The 19,685-nt window shown below is 38.0% G+C and overlaps 1 protein-coding gene across 2 annotated transcripts in view; it reads left to right on the top strand.

The window, feature by feature from the left end:
• Positions 1-19,685, top strand: part of LOC131239838 (uncharacterized) — a 98,200-nt gene that overhangs the window by 22,489 nt on the left and 56,026 nt on the right. For both annotated transcript variants that reach the window (XM_058237719.1, XM_058237720.1), the window contains 3 exons: positions 6,150-6,210; positions 6,292-6,359; positions 18,019-18,070. In XM_058237719.1, coding sequence (XP_058093702.1) covers positions 6,150-6,210; positions 6,292-6,359; positions 18,019-18,070 — 181 coding nt within the window. The remainder of the gene's footprint in view (positions 1-6,149; positions 6,211-6,291; positions 6,360-18,018; positions 18,071-19,685) is intronic.

The raw sequence follows: 19,685 nt of genomic DNA, 5'->3' as shown, positions 1-19,685 counted from the left end.
TATTTGACATATAGTCAAATCCATAGATGTACCAATTAAGCGAAAAAAAATGGAAAGCTCTATAAATCATGGATTTGCCAATAAACACATACTAACAAGGGAATAGGGTGCATGTATCATTAAAAAGGGTATACCATTTGAAAAATCAGTGACCAATGATAGTCTTGCAATAAACATTTGATCTTAAATTAAGCAACTTCAAAGCTAAACAAAAAAGAAAATAAGGCTATAATCCTCGAATTTAACTATTAAGAACAAAATGAAGCTCTAATCCTTAAATATTCCTATAGGGCTCACTCAATGAAGCTAAACTCCTCAGATTTAACTATTAAGCCTATAGGGAACTTCTAAGGTCACCTATCTAAGGTGTTATGGTCTCCCAAGTCTCTAGGGAGGGAAACCGCAGTGGAGGCCGTTAGAACATGTAAGTCTCCAAGGTTTTAATCACTAGAGGAGTCTCTTGATACAGATTCAGACTCCTTCGTATCAACCCATGTTGCTGATATAGCCTTGCCTTTAGATCTTATTTTGCTAGTGCATTTGGAAGCAACATGTTCATAACCCTCACAGTTGTGACATTGGATATCTTTAGTCTTCTTGAAGGGTTTACCTATGCACTTATCAGCCGTTTTTCCCTTATCACTACCCTTCCCTCTATTAAACTTGAGGAATTTCTTAAAATTTCTAGACAATTCCTCATCCTCATCCTCATCACCGCTATCACTTTCAGATTCAACAATCTTTTGCCTATGTGAATGCCTATGTAAAGTTTTAGGGACGGCTAGTTTTTTCTTGCTAAAGGGGGTCTTGAAGTGTAGTTCAAATGTTTGTAAGGAACCTAAGAGTTATTCTACTTTCGTCTCACTATGTTTCTCCACTCTTCTATTGAGGTTACTTTGGGAGTGAACCTATTTGGAAGCGATCTAAGTATTTTCCTATATATATGTCCCTCCTCAAGTTTTTCACCCAAACCCCACATAGAGTTGCAAATATCATTCAATTTAGAATAAAACTCCATAAACGTTTCAAACTCTTCCGTTTTAATAATTTTCAAATTGGGTCATTAGGAGCTGAAGCTTCAAGCGCTTTACTGTGCTAGTTCCCTCATGGGTAGTTTTCAATGTGTCCCACATTTCCTTACCCGTTTCACATGTACATATGCGTATAAATTCATCAGGCGAAACTGCACAGTAAATCGCATTGAGAGCTTTAGCATCATAGGTATTCTTAGCTCTCTTATCCGCACTCCATTTGGATTGATTTTTGGAAGTGCAAATGGTTTTACCATCAATCACGATTTGATCCATGGGCATAGTCTATCCTTGTTCGACAATTACCCAAACCATAGGGTCAAGGGATCTCAAAAATACCTTCATTCTAGCCTTCCAATGGGCATAGTTGGACCCATCAAAATAAGGTGGTCATGTGACGACACTTTCCTCATGGGTAGATATTCTAAAGCTCATTTTCGGATATTATTCTAGACGGTTAAGTCCTTGAAGAACAACCTGCTTTGATACTAATTGAAATTGCGTGGATTTTTGACCACGGTGCATGTGGAATCTTGGTGGAGTTAGAGAACTACGGCCAAGTCGCCGGGGGGGTGATTAGGACCTCTTTAAAATTCTTTGCCTAGTTAATACAATTTACCAGTTAAAACAAATAAGGCAAATTAACACTACGGCTTCCAAGTCAAAATGAGTCCATTCACATAGATTACAAATGATCTACCAATTAAGCAACCAGTTTATAAGGAGATAGTGAACTTGTGTGTGCTTTTCAAGTTAACTGCCTAACATAAAATCCAATTCAAGCATTCATATGATTTAACTAATCAAACACATAAGCATGAATAGAATTGTGCTCAAATGAGAATAGCAAACACAAGCATGTATAGTGGTTCAGTTTTCCTACTCCACTCTTGGCAGACACACTCTCCTCAAGTGTACCAGTATTCACTATCTTAGGAGTTTTCAATGGGTTCACCCCTAACCTTTACCGCCCTACACAAAGACCTAACGCACGTACTCTCCCATGTCAGAGGAACACGTTTCCACCCGTGTCGGTGGCTTCCGCAAGAGACTTTAGTTGGTTTACTATCAACTAACCAACAACCACTAGCGGTCCTAATCTAAGGCCCTACGTTTTGCTCCCGCTGGAGGCTCCCACGGAGACTAACACGTACGCACTCATGCCCGGTGATTGCGGTCCTAATCCAAGGCCATACATAGACTCCCGCCGAAGGCTTCCCATGGAGACTAACACGTACACACCTGTGTCCGGTGAATTCAACCCTACACAAGCGCCTAGGTCCTACAGAAGAACCTATTCGAGTTTGGATCACAAACTCTTACACTCAATCCTACACAAGGAGTGTGAATGGACTCTACAATTTGACACTTGTTGGATTGAGTCCCTTTGTAGCTCCTTGCTTGGGTTGCTTGATCGATGCTCTCCCGTGCTTCAATTAACTCCCATTGTGCTCCCCTGATCGTTGATGCCGATGTTTCAGCTCACACGATCAACAACCTTGCATATGATGCCCCGATGAGGTGACCAATGAGTTGGGAGGATGATGGAATCTCCTACAACTAATGGACAATTGAGGGGATTCACCTAGATGGGTGTTTTAGAGGGTTTAAACAAGAATTATGCTTATAAGATTGGGTCTAATTTCTAAAACATGAATGAGATCAAGTTCATCTTCAAATGGAGCTTGGAATGCTCATTTAAGTGATAAATCACATGGAAGGTGACTTATTTCTCTTTGGTTTAAAGGCTTAGGATGAGGGATATGAGTGGGGAATCACCTAGGCTTCTATTGCACCAAAAAACCATCAAAATGCTCGAATGCCCTTTAAATAGATTTCGATTTGCAACAGCTATAAAACAGGCAAATAACGACATCCTCGATCGATTGACTGAGGGCCGTCCATCGATCGAACTCTGTTGATTTAGGCCAAAAAACTCATTGGATAGTTTTGGGCATGTTTAATCGATCGAGCTCCACCTTCGATCGATCGACTTGATTGATCGAGGTAGATCGAGCTTTGCTCAAAAGTCTGCTATTTTGGGCAGTTTGGTTTACAACAATTTTGCACATCTTTTAGCCGAACTTATCATGTTCCATCAAGGCTCCTAAGGCTATATGATAATCAACCAATGCTTACCTATATAGGTTAGGATCATCTATAGGCTAGGTTTTTTTGGATCGAAGGTTAGGGTCACCAAGACACCTCAATTTACTTGTTCTTCACTCGTTGATGCTCCAAGTCTTTGTGTTTTCGGTCTTTAGCTTCTAAGAGCTCAACCGAGTCACTGACACACATATGCACGTGATCGACAAACAGGTGCACAAATCGGTGCACTAACACTAACTTGATATAAAAAATGCCTTTTTTCATGGTGATCTCACTAAGGAGATCTGTATGGAGCAAGCACCTTGATTTGTTGTTTCGGGAGAGTCAGACAAGGTGCGTAAACTGCGCAAGGCAATCTATGGGTTCAGTCATTACTCACCTCGTGCATGGTATGGCAAATTCAGCAAAGTTGTGTTGAACTATGGCTTTGTTCGAAGGCAATTTATGGGTTGTTCCTTTCGTCTTTCTATGAAAAGGTAGTCAAGGTTTTATTGTGCTGGTGGTATATGTTGATGATATTGTTTTTATAAGAAGTGACAATAGGGATTTTGAGGATTTGAAAAAGTATCTTTAAATATATTTTCTCACAAAAGATCTTGGTCATATTCGATACTTTCTTGGTATAGAAGTTGCCAGATCCAAGGAAGGAATTAATTTGTCTCAATGGAAATACGTTCTGGATTTGCTCATGTAGATGGTCTTTTTGGCAGTAAGCCAGTTAATACATTAATGGATCCAAATCACAAACTTGTTGGTGATCAAGGAGATGTAGTTGAAGACTTAGATGGGTATAAAAGATTGGTTGGAAAACTTAAATATTTAACTATCACTCAGCTTGACATATCTTTTGCTGTGAGTGTAGCGAGCTAGTTTATGAGCTCTACGAGGATACCTTACATGGATGGAGTTGTTCGGATTTTGCAGTTTCTTAAAGAAGCACTAGGATAATGAATTATGTATGGGCAAAACAATCTTCTGATCATATGGTACTCTGATGCAGACTTGGGCAAGTTCTTTAACAGATAGGCTGTCTACTACTGGGTACTGTATGTTTGTGGGAGGAAATCTCGTTATGTGGAAGTATAAGAAGTAGAGTTTTGTGGCCGTATCAAGCGCTATAGCAGAATAGAGAGCAATGGCTCATGCTACTTGTGAGTTAATGTGGAAAGGAACTATTGCTGGAAATGGGGTTTGTGGCGAATCTACCTATGGTGAAATCTTTACACCATATGTCGAGTCTTAGGATCAACTTGCTGATGTGTTCAGTAAGGCCCTTCCTAACAGTCAATGCACCCACACATATTCCAATCTTGGCATTGGCAACATCTATGCTCTAGCTTGTATGGCCCACATAATGGATGTGGGCCGTTCCACTGTATGGCCCACCTAGCTTTTTCTCTTTTATATTTAGTGTTTATATTTGATTAGGACTTGTTTGGAATTTGAACATTTTTAATGAGGATATTTTTGTGCCTTTTCCTCTGTTCTCTCAACTTTTTCCTCTCTTCTTCTCCTCACCTTCTCTGTTTAACCTATGATTCTACAGTCCTTAATAATAGTCCCCGACTGATGTTATGCTGCATGGAATGAAGTTTCTTTCCAATCTTCATGGTATGGATTGTCTGCTGTGGGCTCCTTTTTGTTGCTGGTTATGTAACCTAGTTTTCTTTTGCTTTCAATGTACATTTTGGCAGACGGAGACCATTCTATATAATTTGATCATCTGGTTTAATGGTTGTAATCACCAGACTTGGTTGGTTGTGGTGAATAGTCACCGGACGGAGTTGACTTTTGTCTTGCCATAAACCAAAATTTGGGAATGCTACAAGAAATTAAAACAATATCCGTGCTTGTTCAATACTGGCTAAATAATGTGGTGGTCCCTGGATGGCTTGTTGGATGATTGGTTGCCTGGCTGGGCCTTTCGTTCATGCTAGTGGGTTGTCCGGGCCCACTCTGCTGGATGACTAGGTGGGCCCAGTTGGCCCTGCTGGATGACTAGGTGGGCTCACCTAGGCTTGCTGTACGCTTTGGTGGGCTTGTAGGTCCTGCTTGACATTATAGTGGACCTGGTTCGCTGCTGGATGTTGTTGTGGTCCCGATTAGGCCGGTTGGACGTGTGTGGGCTCGACTAGACTTGCTTGATGATTGGGTAGGCTGGAATGTGCTTGCTGGATGTATGTGTGAGCTCAGCTGGGCCTGATGTCCGACTGGATGGGCTCAACTAGGTCTGCTGGATGTTTCAGTAGTCCCCGTCATCAGATTAATGGGGTTTGGAATTAGATCTTGTTCACCGGTGTTGCTGGTCACTCCTATGTAGTGATCGATGTTTCAACAATATCGTTCGATATGATCAATGTCCCACCTCATGACATGAAACTGTGGTATATTCCCAAAAGTCCCCTGTATCGATCGATATTTTGCATGTATGGCACAATATATTGTGGTATTTAATTATTTAAAATGTCACGATATATTGTCCATTTCCCCTTTATAAAAGTCCAATGCATCAATCAATTATTGCAAAATATTGCAAGCACCTACATATATTGCTGGAAATTCAAGAAAATTTCCCAAATTGAAGAAAACCTTATTATGCATATTTTTGGGGGGAAGTTGTTCCTAGGTTTGTTTTGACAATCCATGGTTGTCTGTCAATGTCAACGATTGTAATTTGAATGTATGTAGGATTTGGTTTAGATTGTTAATACGGGGCATATTTTGACTAATCTTGTTATCATCATGGCCTGGCCCCTGCTGTTTGGGGTTGACATGCTTTGGCTATTACTGTAGAATATGGAAGTCTCAATCCTAACCTTTCATGAATATCACAGGGGCACTGTTTTACATTGTTGAAAAAATGTACTCAATCTTGATTTTATATTGTTACTATTTAAACTAAGATGCTTATGCGACTATGTGCATTTGTTTGGATAGGAGCAGATAATTTTTATTGTTTATTTTCATCTTATGTCTTTCTTATGATGCACACACCTCGTGCTTGTACAGTAAGCTTTCAAAAGAAAGGCGGAGGCATCTCATTCAAAATGCACATGTTGTTATGCTCCTGGTATGCTTGTGGACTTAGTATTTGTACTCTTCAACTGTTATTCTCCAAGTTTGTGCATGTTAGTGATGTTTTCTTATGCAGGGAGGAGCTGTTTTGAGTGGTCTTGTATACATGTTTTCTGAGTCCATTATTTATGCTTCTGCTCCTGGGTAAGCATACCTTCTTAAAAAGTATTTCGCTTAACTTGCCTTGAAGGTATTTTGATGCTGTTGGTAAAGAAAGAGCAACCAAGAACTCTGAAAAATCTATGATATTCCAACATCACTTGTGTTACTTCTGATGTGCTTGATCTCTATCTTTTACCCTATATTTTGTGTTAAACTTGTACCCTAACTGGGGAGGTTTTTTTTTTTTTTTTTTTGGTTGCAAGATTTGCTGTTACTCTAAAGTTCTTGTTGATATTGAATTTTCTTTTTACCCATCTCTCATAAATCTGGATAATATGGTTTTGATTGTTGATTTTGAAGAAATTTTGGTTATTTCCATTTCATGTATTTGTTGCAAGTTTCTTGTTTATTGTTGATGGCCTGATCACCAATATGTGTTACTTAGGCGCTAGCATATTTGCTGACATACATGCTATTGACAAGGTTTGTTTTTAGGAACAGAGTCACTATCATCACTATGCCCTTGTCCCAGCTATTTTGTGTTAGGACTTCGGATCCTATGTAACCAATCATAATTAAAACAGGAACTCTCATGACTGCTTGGTGGAAGTTATATGACTGGCTGCCCACCTGACATCAACTTGGCATGACATGCAATTCCCTTGATAGAAAATAAATACCCGTAAAGAAGAGATAAATACCTGCAAATCATACATATCTTCTATGATTTATAAATTATATGAATTGATTTTGAATTTAATTGCATCACTTCAGTCGGACAACGCATAGATTAGGACCCTATACAAAGGAAACCTATTACGTGCACTTGTTTTTTGTGATCTTTTGTGTGTATTAATGTCTTTTTTTAACATTCTTTGAATTTTCGTTGAAAATTTTGATTAATTTCCCAATGTTTTCCCAAAAATAGTGATACATTATGTGATACATCTGATTTTTCCCACGCGATAATGGATATGTTTTCGTATCCCAAGGGTGCTATACATTCAACAATGATGCAGAAAACAATTGATTGTAACAGTGGTGTCTGTTATGCAATATGGGGTTGTAACGTTTGATATGAAAAAATTGGTTTGTCATGGGGCTATATGGCAGTAACACCTGCTATGGGGCCATAATGGACCAATATAGGCCTGCAACGAGTCGATATGGAGCGATTTTTTTTTTTTTTTTTTAAATTTTAAAAATCAACCATCACAAGGCCATAATGACTATTACGGCCCGTATCGTAACAACAATAAAGCTGGCAGTTACGCCCGTCGTTACCAATGTTGTCAAATCGCATATGCGATCGTGTGCGATTGCATATGCCTGTGCGCATATGCGATCGCACAATCGCATATATATATTCGAAATTTTTAAAAAAAAAATCAAAAAAGTAGGGAGAAATTAAGAAAAAACCGAATAAAATATAAGAAAGTAGGGGGAACTTTCCTAAGTTATTAGATAAAAATTTTATATGCCCTTGCAATACATTTAAGTAAAATAAAACCAATTAAACGATAAATTAAATATTAAGTCATCATTCATCGACATTCTACAATACAGTTAACAAATATCAACATTCAACAGTACAGTCAACAATCAACATTAGCACACTTAGTAAGTAAACAAAATGAAGAAGTTATTTATTTATTATTGATCTAATCATATACTATATACATTGATCTATTTGCCATTGTGGCATTTGATCACCACCACCATCGTCATCATCACCATCATCATCCGAGTCATCTCCTTCTTCCACATACACTTTTTCTTCTGTTTCTTCATCATCTGTATGTACTAATACTAAATCAACATCCAGTAGCAGATCTTCAACTTGATCATTATTATATCCTCCTTCCATCTCATCAATCTCTTCAACGGGTTGATTGCTACTACTCGCCCCCCCGGCTCCCCCCATCCTTCGCCTTCGAGTGGTGCCTTCTCCAGGTGTCGATTCGTATGCAACATCTTCAACTTGCGCCCTTGTCAGGTCCTCTCTAGCAAATACCGGTTCCTCCGTCTCTATGAGCCACTCATTATCTGCATCTAACTCATTTAAGCAGATATGGTAAAAAAAAATCAGGCTTTTCTTTCCAAGTTTGGAATCATTCTCGCTATTTTTCATTGAATTGGATGAAAATCAAGTCGTTGAGCTTTTTTTGCTCAAGACGATTTGTTTTCTTAGTATGAATCTGCATGAAAGAAAGCGCATTTGACATTAGCTATTTAGGTAATTAATTTAGCTTAGGCCTTACACTAAAAAATTGAAGTTTACAATTACTAAACTTACTGCCTCGAACGTGCGCCAGTTGCGCTCACAACTACTAGCAGAACACGTGAGTCCAAGAATTCTCATACTAGCTTCTTTAAAGCTGGATCCTTCCTGTTCGGGTTCACTCTATAGGCAGCCCACTAGTCAGCTGAGAAAAACAATTTAAGTAGGTTAGAGTCACTTTGTAGATTACATTGTAAAAAAACTATTTGTAAGAAGATTGACATTCATAGTACTTACTGGGTAATTTCATTGTCCAATGCTTGATGACGATATCCCTTGAGAATATTCCTCCACTCTTTGTATAGAAGTCCAGTAAAGTTGAGATTTTGTCCTGTTCTTCTCTATCTAGAATCATTTTTTCCAATACATCAATAAATCCAACCATATGCATAGTGTCTCTGCTGGATTAGCAGAAGTGAATAAATAGGCTGGGTTAAAGATGTAAACAGCCGAATACAATAGAGATGACATTTGGTTGCCCCATCTTCTATCTATAATATCTATAATAGGCTTGTAATCACGCTCTATAGTTAAAATAGTCCATGATCTTATTTTTTGCCCTCTCCATCGCATCATATATGTAACCCATTGCAGGCTTCTCATCCTCGTCCACCAATCGCAACATAGTGACTAAGGGCTCGAATGTTTTTAGTGCCTTTACCACTTGTGTCCAAAAACTTTGCGAAAAGATTGTTTGTTGAACATGTTTCCCTTCAGCCTTCTTTGACCAAGGCCCACTTGTAAAATAGCCGACACTACAAAGCTCCTAAGTTCTGATTTTTTTGCATGTAATCTTTTTAGTGTTAAAAAGGTTGTCGCGAAACGGGTGACTGTTGGACATTGCAAGTTACCCCCAATGTGTTTTCTCATTCGACTGAGAAGAATGGCGTGTTTGTACGTAAAGACCGTGATTCTTCTAGCCCTTGCAAATCATATTTATAAATAACTTACCTATATCTTTTAACATAAGATCAACACAATGGGCAGCACATGGGGTCCAAAAAAAATGACCCCTCTTCTCCATAAGAAGATGACCAACCATTACATACGAGGCTGCATTGTCTGTAATTACTTGTATAACGTATTTCTCACATATTTCCTTAACTACATTATCTAGTAAGCTAAACAACTGTTCTCCTGTATGTGAATGACCCGCTGCATCCACGGACTTCAAGAATATTGTCCTAGCTGGACAATTTACCAAAAAGTTAATGAGAGACCGACCGGATTTATCGGTCCATCCATTGGCCATTAGTGAACACCCGTATATTTTTCACGATTCCTTATATTCAGTTATAGAGGATTGTGTATAATCAATTTCGGTTTTCAGGCATCTCACCCTCATTTCATGATATGAAAGAGGTTTAAACTCAGGTCCAAATTGACCTATAGGCTTAACCATTACTTTAAAGCTTCTCGATTTAAAGGCGTTGAAAGCAATGCCGGTTTGGTAAAACCACTTAGCAATATATCGAATAGTGGTTTTCCTATCTTTTTGTTTATACCGGTTTTCTAAAGTTGTTTGAGCCAGCCCTTTGCCTTGACCCCTTTGGTCAATTATATCCTCGAGGTGTGGTCTACACCATTTATCCATGGGCCCATGCCCTCGGGCTCTTTTTGAGATCGTTGGTTGTACTTATGGTCCAGACCGACCCTATGAAGTAGGGGAATGAGACTAGCTTCATTTAAATTAACTACGTTTATATCTTCACATGCGTCTTGTTCCATATATTCCTCGTGACGTAGGGCACTATCGCATCTCTTTCTTGACTGTTTATCCATATACTACATGATCTCCCTTCGAATTTATGGAGTAATTTTGTCGCATGCTTTTGTATTTGACCCCGGTAAGTATGCAAGGTGTTGCTTGTGCCGCGCAATGCCACTAAAACCCACATAACTCACATACTATGTGAGTCTTATCCGAAACACTACGATAGTGCCCATACTTCCAACCCGGGTCATTCGACTTGGGTTTCATAGAGGAAGATTGGGAAGATGACATTTTGTTGGTGGTGTGTGTATTAATTGTAAGTTGCTACTTGCTAGTACTAAGAAGTAAACTAAAAACTAAAGTAAAGTAAATAAAGACTAAAGAGTAAAGAGACTAAAGAGATGAGAGAGAGAGAGAGAGAGAGAGAGAGAGAGAGAGAGAGAGAGTTACACTTACTTACACTTACACTAGTAGTAGAAAGGGAGAGGGAAGAGAAAAGGAGAATGAGAGAGAGAGAGAGAGTTACACACTTACACTTGTAGTAAAAGAGATGGGAGAGAGATTTACACACAATTACAAATTTACAAAAACACAAATTCTTCACTTCTTGTCTTCACTTTTGCCTTGAGTCTTGAGTCTAGAATATTGTTGAGTTGTTGTAACTTGTAACTTGAGCTTGTAACTTGTAACTTGTAAGTTGTGTTAACTTGTAACTTGTTAGTAACAAAGTAACAAACTAAAAAAATTTGTTAGAACTTGGAAGAAACTTAAACTATAACAAATTAAACTTGCAACTTATAATATAAGTTGAGTCTCTTGAGTATTTTGAATGTAAAGAAACTTTAAGAAAGAGAGATAGAAAGAGAGAGTGGTGGGAGTGTGAATATGATTATGATCTTTAGAACTTGGAAAAATTAGAAAGCGAGTTCAATTTCGATAATCTTGAATCCTTGCTTGCTTTACTTTCTTGATTCTTGAATCCTTGTAGTTGTAGTTGTCCTTTGATTGAAACTTCAAACTTGAAAGAAATATGGATGGAGCTTGGGGCTTGAAATTATGTAAGGGAGAGTGTAAGAAAGTAGAAAATAGAGATAAAGAGAGAGTTTGAACTTTGAGTGCATATAGGAGTGTTTAAAATCCCCTTTTATAGACAAAATACACACACACACACACACACACACACACACACACACACACACACATATATATATCCCAATGGTCAGATTTCTGACCGTTGGTGAATATGTGATCGCATACATCGCATATGCGATCGCATATTCTCGCATATGGTGAATATGCGATCGCATATTTGCGGAAATCGCATATGCCACTGTCGCATATGTGATTTCCATCTGGATGTGCGAATATGTGATCGCATATTCGAATGTGCAATCTCACATGACAACACTGGTCGTTACTGTTATTGAATACTTGCATAGGAGTTTGAGTGTTCACGGAATTTAGGTTCTTATGTTTAGGCTTGTTGAGCACTTGTATTGGAGGATTGCATTAGGTCTTTGGTCTAAGAAACACATCATGCCTAGATTGGATCGACTTGATTGTGTACTAGTTTTGACTAATCCTTAGACTTAAGGATGTATGGGGAGTATGAGGTCTTGGTGTTGTGTGCTTTGTCTCATCCTAAGGGGTTACGTTGTGGCTGTGATATGAGTGTGGTTGGATACATGCATTAAGGATGTGGTCATAGTGCATATGTTCTAACAAGATATCCATTGGTTACCTCAAGGAACTTATTTGTAGCGTAGATCTTAGTTATGGGACTATCCATCTAGTGTTTTCAATATCGGATCGACGCATGTATTGCACCCTTGGGATACAAAAACATACTAGGTATCACATGAGAAACATTGCATGTATCGTGTAATATATCGTTGTTTTTGGGAAACATTGGGAAATTGGTCAAAATTTTCAAAGAAACTTAAGGGGATGGTAAAAGATATTAATACATATTTAGAACTCAAAAGATCACAAAAGACAAGTATATATGATAAGTTTCCTTTGTATAGGGTGTTAAGCTATGCGCTGTCTGACAGAAGTGATGCAACTATATTAAAAATCAGTTCATATAATTTAAATCACAGAGGACATGTATGAAAGTACATTTAAAAGTCAAATCTTTCCTACAATGTACAATGCATTAATTTTAAAAATAAATTTTAAATTATTATTTATTCTTCTCCTTTTAGCACTTGATAAATTTTCCATCTTAAAAAAATTATAAAATTAAAAAAAATTACATTTATTTTTGAAAATAAGCAAGTGCGTGTGGCCGATGTTAAGTTCAACATACACTCATAAATAACATCTTGTCAATGTAATTTGGTTTTCCAAAAAAATATGTTTATTTATTTAATGATATTTTTAATTAAAAAAATAAAATTTCAAAATTTCAAAAAGTTCCTTCAATTCGTAGATTAGCCTCCAAGCATTCTCATTGTCGCACATGGTTTTTCCACTCTAATTGCAAATTAGATGGGTGAAATCAAGGAGATTTTGGATTTCCCTACATTCTCTTATTTTCCCCATATTTGAAGATCGAATGTCAAAATCCATGATTGATCATGTAAAACATGCAACATCATAGATTACTACATTCCATAAATTACAAGCAATTTAAATAAAAAAAATTGTTTAAATTAGCGAAACTCATCGATTAGGTTTTTGGTACCACACATTCTCTGATCTTGATTTTCGCATCCAAATCCCTTTCTCCAAACAAACGTGAATGATTGGTTGAAATCCTCTTAGCAACATAATTCCAAAAAAAAAAAAAAAAATCAAAGAAAATCATTTTGTGGACTTTTGGCCAATTTTTCAAAATTTTCGGAAGGGGACCGACGCAAGTACGATATCGTTGATACGTGAGATACTATCAACAATATTGTGGAACTTATAGCAACGATATTTTCATAATATCGCAATGTATTGTTATGTTGTCAATAGATTGCAGTATATCACGATATATTAACTGATACTATGAAGTTTCTCAACTACAACCCAGTTTTGTATCGACATTGATAATATTTGCCAATATTACTGATACTGCAATCATTACGTCTATCAAGTTGTTTTCCAGCTGTGCCCAACTCTTAAAAGGTTTAAAATCTTTAATCGAAGGTCTTTAACTGTTGATCTTTTGTTTTAATTGTTAAAGTGTTTTCTCGTGCTTGGCGGATATTCGATGGTTGTGATCTTGTGGTCCAGCTCTTTGATTGGCATGGGATTTTGGTTAAGAGAGGATGTCGCTGGATGGTTGAGGGATTGAGTCAATTTGGGTGAATGGATAATGTAGGCATATCGACTTTTGATGGTATAGGGCATATCAAAATCTATAGGGGTGAGGTGCACCACAACTATTGTTCTCTCTAAAACTTTGATTTCTTCTTATTAATAGATCTTATCCCAACGGTGATGGCGCATAAGAGGGAAAAAGAGTAGAGTAGAAGAAAAAAGTCCCCACCCCTAGGGACGCCAAGTGTAGAGAGAGAAAAAGAGTAGTGTAGAAAGAGAAAATCCTTGCACCTCCTTCCCTTCATCACATGCCCACATGCTTGCGGCCCACCTTGTGGATGGCTCTTAAGTACGTGCGCCTAGCCCTACCTTGGGCGTGTGTGGCAGCTCTCCGTTCTCCTTTTTTATGGAATTGATCAGCGAGAGACTTCTTGCGTCGGAAGATCAGTATCGGACTACTGCAACGATCACACGACAATCAGGGATAACATCTTGTCCATTGAATTTATGCTTTTTTGCAACTCGATAATATCTAGATGGGGATCCTAACAAGTTTGCTTTAAAATCTGGAAAATTGTTAACTTTTATGCTTCTGTTGTGTTTCTAAAATTCACCCACACCGCATGCCACAATCTAATCAATGATCAAACCTAGGGGTGTACATCGAGTCGAACCGAGTCGAGCTGGCCTCAACTCGACTCGGCTTGGCCACTAGTTGACGTCAGCTCGGCTCGATCCTCAAGCTTGACTGGCCAGCTGGGCTCAGTTCAGTCAGCAACTCGGGCCAGTTCGAGCCAAGATCGAGCTGAGTTCGCCATTGCTACATTTCCACAAATACCTGGACTGCACCTTCAAAATCCTACTTAATGTAAAACAGAAGCAATGCTTTTACAGATATTTTATCAAACACCTTCTAAGCAACATAAAAAACCAAGAAAAAAAGGGTATTTGTTTCATGTACATACCTTCCTTGCAACCAGTCACACTTCGTTCGGTCATTTCATCAAACACTTGGTGAGCAACATCAATAGCAAAGTAACTGAGTCATCGAGCTAGTTCGATCCGAGTCGAGTCGAGCTGGGGCCAGCTCGAACTAAGCTTGAACTCATTTTCGAGCTCAAAAAATCAACTTGGCTCAGCTTGAACTCAGCTTCGAACGGAGTCGAATCGAGCGAGCTAACCGAGCTAGCTCGGTTCATGTACACCCCTAATCAAACCTCTAGGGCCAGTTTGGTTGTTGGGGAACTCATTCCCTAGTTTTTATGTTTCCTGGGAAATGTTAGAATTGGCCTAGTATTTCTTGAGGAATGGCTGAGTATTTTTGGTTGGTGCATTGTGTTTTGTGGGAAAACCTGGAAAAAGAGATTATTTTTAATTCTCTAGGTTTTTCATGCGAGTTTTTAGGAAAAAAGCTGGGAAATGTAAAAACCAACCACAATTGTGATCCAAACTCTTCTCTCTCTCTCTCTCTCTCTCTCTCTCTCTCTCTCTCTCTCTTTATATATATAGAAAAGGTTCTATGTGGTCGAGCTCATGGAAACTTCCCATGAGGTCGAGCTGTGTGGGCCCCACCATGATGTATGTTGAACATCAACAATGTGGATTTGATGGGTCCCCTTTAAATTGTGGGATATCCCAAAAATCAGCCGTATACGGAACTCAGGTGGGCCATACCATTTAAAATCATGTGAAGACATGCCTAAAACATATAAAAGCACTTGGTGGGGCCCACCTGAAATTTGGATGCGTTTGAAACTTGGTCTGACCCCTCATACAAGTGGGACACACATAATGGATGGCTGGATTTGTGAAACACATCTCGGTGGGCCCACAAATGATTATGAATGTTTTAATGGAGGGTAACCCCTCTCAACTTTTATATGTGGTGTGGCCCACAAAAGTCATGGATTGGCTTGATTTTTAAGCCCTAGGCCCACCATGGAATGGTACATCAGACCAATGTTCGAAATATCGGTATCGCATTACGTATCGTATTCTTGGGATACGGATACGTATCGGTTATCGCATGGGATATATCGGTTGTATCGTGTTATGTATCGCTGTTGTTGGAAACATGGGGAAACATTGGGAAATTGGTTGAATTTTTCGATGAAACTTCGGTGATTGTTAAAAAAGACATCAATACACACTTATAAATCAAAACATTATAAAAAACAAGTACACATAATAGGTTTTCTTTGTATGGGGTCCTAATCTATGCGTTGTCTAACTGAATTGATGCAAGTATAATCAATGTCTATTCATATAATTTATAAACGCAAGAAGACGTGTGGAAACACAAGCAATACATTCAAAAGAAAAAGAAGAATCACTAGATTAGGTTACAGATATGTTTGATGTGATGTTTGAACACAAAGATTGCAAATGATTTGCGAGAAATTGGGAAATTTTGAATTTTTTTTTTCAATTTTTCACAACTCAGCCCATCTCCTCCAAATCTCGAAATCAAAGCTCCCAATCCATGATTTTTCATGCAGAACATGAAAAATCTTGAATTTGTAACAATTAGACACTAATTTAACATGATTTACAGAAAATAAGAGCATTGAAATTTGAAAATGCTCACTAGATCGAACATGTGGGATATTGCACTACTTGTGCGTTTCGTATCGCACTAGTGGGATACAAGATATATTGTGGGATATATCGGCCGATATCTTCGATATTTAAAATAGTGCATCTGACTGACGGTGTTGATGTTCGACATACATCATGGTGGGGCCCACACAGCTCGACCTCATGGGAAGTTCCAATGAGCTCGACCGCATAGAATCTTTTCCCATATCTATATATATATATATATATATATAGAGAGAGAGAGAGAGAGAGAGAGAGAGAGAGAGAGAGAGAGAGAGAGGAATGCTCACATGGGCACCTTTGCACACGTGTCTTAGGCACAGAATCTGAACGGTCCACGTGATGCGGCACCCCTTGAAACTCTATGGGCCCATTTTTCAGCCTGATCCAAAACTCTAGTGGGCCATAGCAAAGAGAAATGCAAATCAAGGGAGGAAAATGTTTCCTTTTGCCATGGCCCACCAGAGTTTTGTATTGGGCTAAAATTTGGGCTTGTGAGGTTTCAAGGGGTGCCGCATCACGTTGACTATTCAGATTTTGTGCCTAAGACTCATATGCAAAGGTGCGCAGGTGAGCATTCCTCTCTCTCTCTCTCTCTCTATATATATATATATATATAGAGAGAGAGAGAGAGAGAGAGAGAGAGAGAGAGAGAGAGAGAGAGAGAGAGAGAGAGTATATATACACACACACCACGGAATTGAGAAGTCAAGAAATATAAGAACTAGCAACCATACACCTCCCTAGTATAATCAATATATACCATTCATTTTTCTAACCATTGATTGGGTGGTTAGGCTTGTTTGATTGAAGTAATTATTGAGAGGCATGGACAATATGGATGGTCTAGATCAATGACCAAGCATTTTGAAATATAATCAATCGGGACTGTCAATTTTCATGGCCATTGATCAAATGGTTCAGATCAGTCAAGCCATGTGATTTTTGAGATGAATGTGGAACCAAAGGTGGGGCCCTCATGATGGATGGCCCATATTGATGATCGGACCTTTTCTAATATGAACAAATTGAACTATCCATTTTCTTGGCTACAGATTGGTCCAGATCATAGTGAGAACTTTCCGATGTTATTTGAGATGCACATGCAATCATAGTGAGAACTTTCCGATGTGATCAATTATGACCATCAGTTTTCTTGTCTATTGTTTGAATGTATAGAAAAATCCAACCAAATGATTCTTGAGACCAACGGGAAATCTGGGATGGGGACAATTGAAATTGATGAATGAGCCTCTATGAGTATAGTTGATCTGGAGCATCCATATTCTTAGCTATTGATTAAATGGTTGAGATCATCTATTCAAAGTGATTCTTGAGAGTCATGGGCGATCAGAAGTGTCCCATATGATGGATGGTACAAACCAATGATCAATCTTTTTCTACTATATTCCACATGGACCCTCCATTTTTATATCAATCGATCATATCTTGTCATTGGATCAAAGCGAAATTTTAGAGGAATGGGCAGTCAAAGATGGCACCTGCGTGATGGATATTTTCCAAATAGAATGTTTGGAAGTGAATCTCAAGTTCATACGAGTTTTAATATGTTTCCCAAACAGAAAATAAGCCTGTTGTTGAAACAACGACTCTGTCTGCCAAATAACAAATATACTAGTTCCAAAATAACGTTGCATTGGAAATTCCTGCCTCTGAATAATTTTGGTCTGGTTACCTGCTTATCAGTTTCACAACACCTTGAAGAGTTGTTTAATACTAAGTTATGTGCATTGACTTCATTTTGATATATAACATCAGGACATCCTAATGCATTATTTTACCTATTTTTGAAAGTAACATTTGTTGACTATATTTTTGCTATTGTAATTTACCAGTTTGTGGTCTGTGGCTGAGAACCGAATAACCAGAGACATCGCTGTGACTCAGGTACACTCTTTAAGCAATTAAACTTTCAAAAAGCAGCCACCCCCCCCCCCCCCCCCACACACACACACACTCAAACTTTTACATCTTTTTGAATGGTAACAACCTAACATTCAGTAGCCAGAAAATAAAAGAAGTAAGCTAAATGAGGCATCTACATGGGATTCCAATTGTCTAATATAATTAGAAAAAGTTGGCTTGATTTGTGTTGACATAACTGGTGTTTTCGGAACCAAAGTGGGGTGGCTTCGGAGGTGTTTTCTTGGGCAAAGTCAGATGTTTTGAAATGGGTTTCCAGTTTAGAAGCTCTTGATGAGTTATTTTTCCCTCTTGATTTGGGTTTGTGCATTGTTGTATTTCTGCTGCCTTTGTGGCGTTTTTTCTAATAAAATTTCATTACTTCTCAAAAACAGAGGATGTGGATCTTGTATGGACCTGATTTTGAAGCCAGATTAACGAAAGGGCCAGGATAGGTTTTGCAAAATTTTCTAATGAATATGGACCAAAGCCCAGGAACAGGCGCATTTATGATGTTCAGGCTTTGGCCTGAAATCAGAGGTCCATTTACTAAAAAGCCGGGCCTAGCCTACTTGTAGGCTTAATTAAATAACCAGGTTGCGCTAGGGCTGACCCGACCTGTTTCCATCACCATGGCTTGTCCATGGTTGGTGCATCCATAGTTGTAAGAATCCTACGATTTATGATTTGGGTAAAATCTTAGGAAAAAGTGATTTGAATCTCACTTTGAATCCCTTTTTGGATAAATCCTATGACTATGATTTGCGTCCTTCGCTTTATGATTTGAATCCCGATTTAGATTCAAATCATACTTGTTCTCTTCTTTTTAAAATTTTGATTGGATCCCATTGTATGTTTTTAAATCAGTAGGGGCTTTAAGAATAAATTTAAACTTGTCAATTCATTTATTTTTGTTAGAATAGATTAATCTTCCTAGATTAGGCTATTTTCTTTTTTGTTAAGATGTGTATCTGTTAAGATCTCTATAGATCTCTCACAAAACTCTCACCTACTCTTATCTATTCTTGCTATTCTCAACGGAATAAACAAGTTAAGAATTTTCACAATGTAGTTTCTTGTGGTTTAACAATTTTCGTAAAATTAAATGATACATCAACCTTATATTTTGGGGCCTTATTATTATTATTTTTAATGATTTCTTGCCTCTTAATAGGCTGAGACATGAAATGGATCTATGATTTATCTGGAGGGTTTTGTGGATGTCGTATTCATGTTGACCTATATTTATTGTGGCAACGGTGGTTATGATTTGACTTACCTTTTCTGTTTTAAAAGATTTTTAAAAGGCCCCATTAACTTGTTGAGTTTGAAACATGACAACGTTTATGCTTTGAGAGGAACATAATTTTGAAGTGCATCAAGTTGGTGGCAATGCTTAAGCTGATATGCTAATTATATAATATTGCTATATGAAACTTTAAATTGATGATGCACCATTTTATTTTATTATTATTATTATTATTTTATTTTTTTGCTTTTCCAGTCCATGGAGTTTAGACCTTTGGGAAATCCTTTGACTTCTAATAATCACATTCTCGTTGTTAGAGTACCAGAGCGGAAGGTCTTGTGTTCGAATCCC

This window comes from Magnolia sinica, chromosome 3 (genome assembly GCF_029962835.1).
Source record: "Magnolia sinica isolate HGM2019 chromosome 3, MsV1, whole genome shotgun sequence".
NCBI classification, from domain to species: Eukaryota; Viridiplantae; Streptophyta; class Magnoliopsida; order Magnoliales; family Magnoliaceae; genus Magnolia; species Magnolia sinica.
The sequence above is the reverse complement of the archived record's forward strand: the minus strand, read 5'-3'. Positions and strand labels throughout refer to the sequence as shown.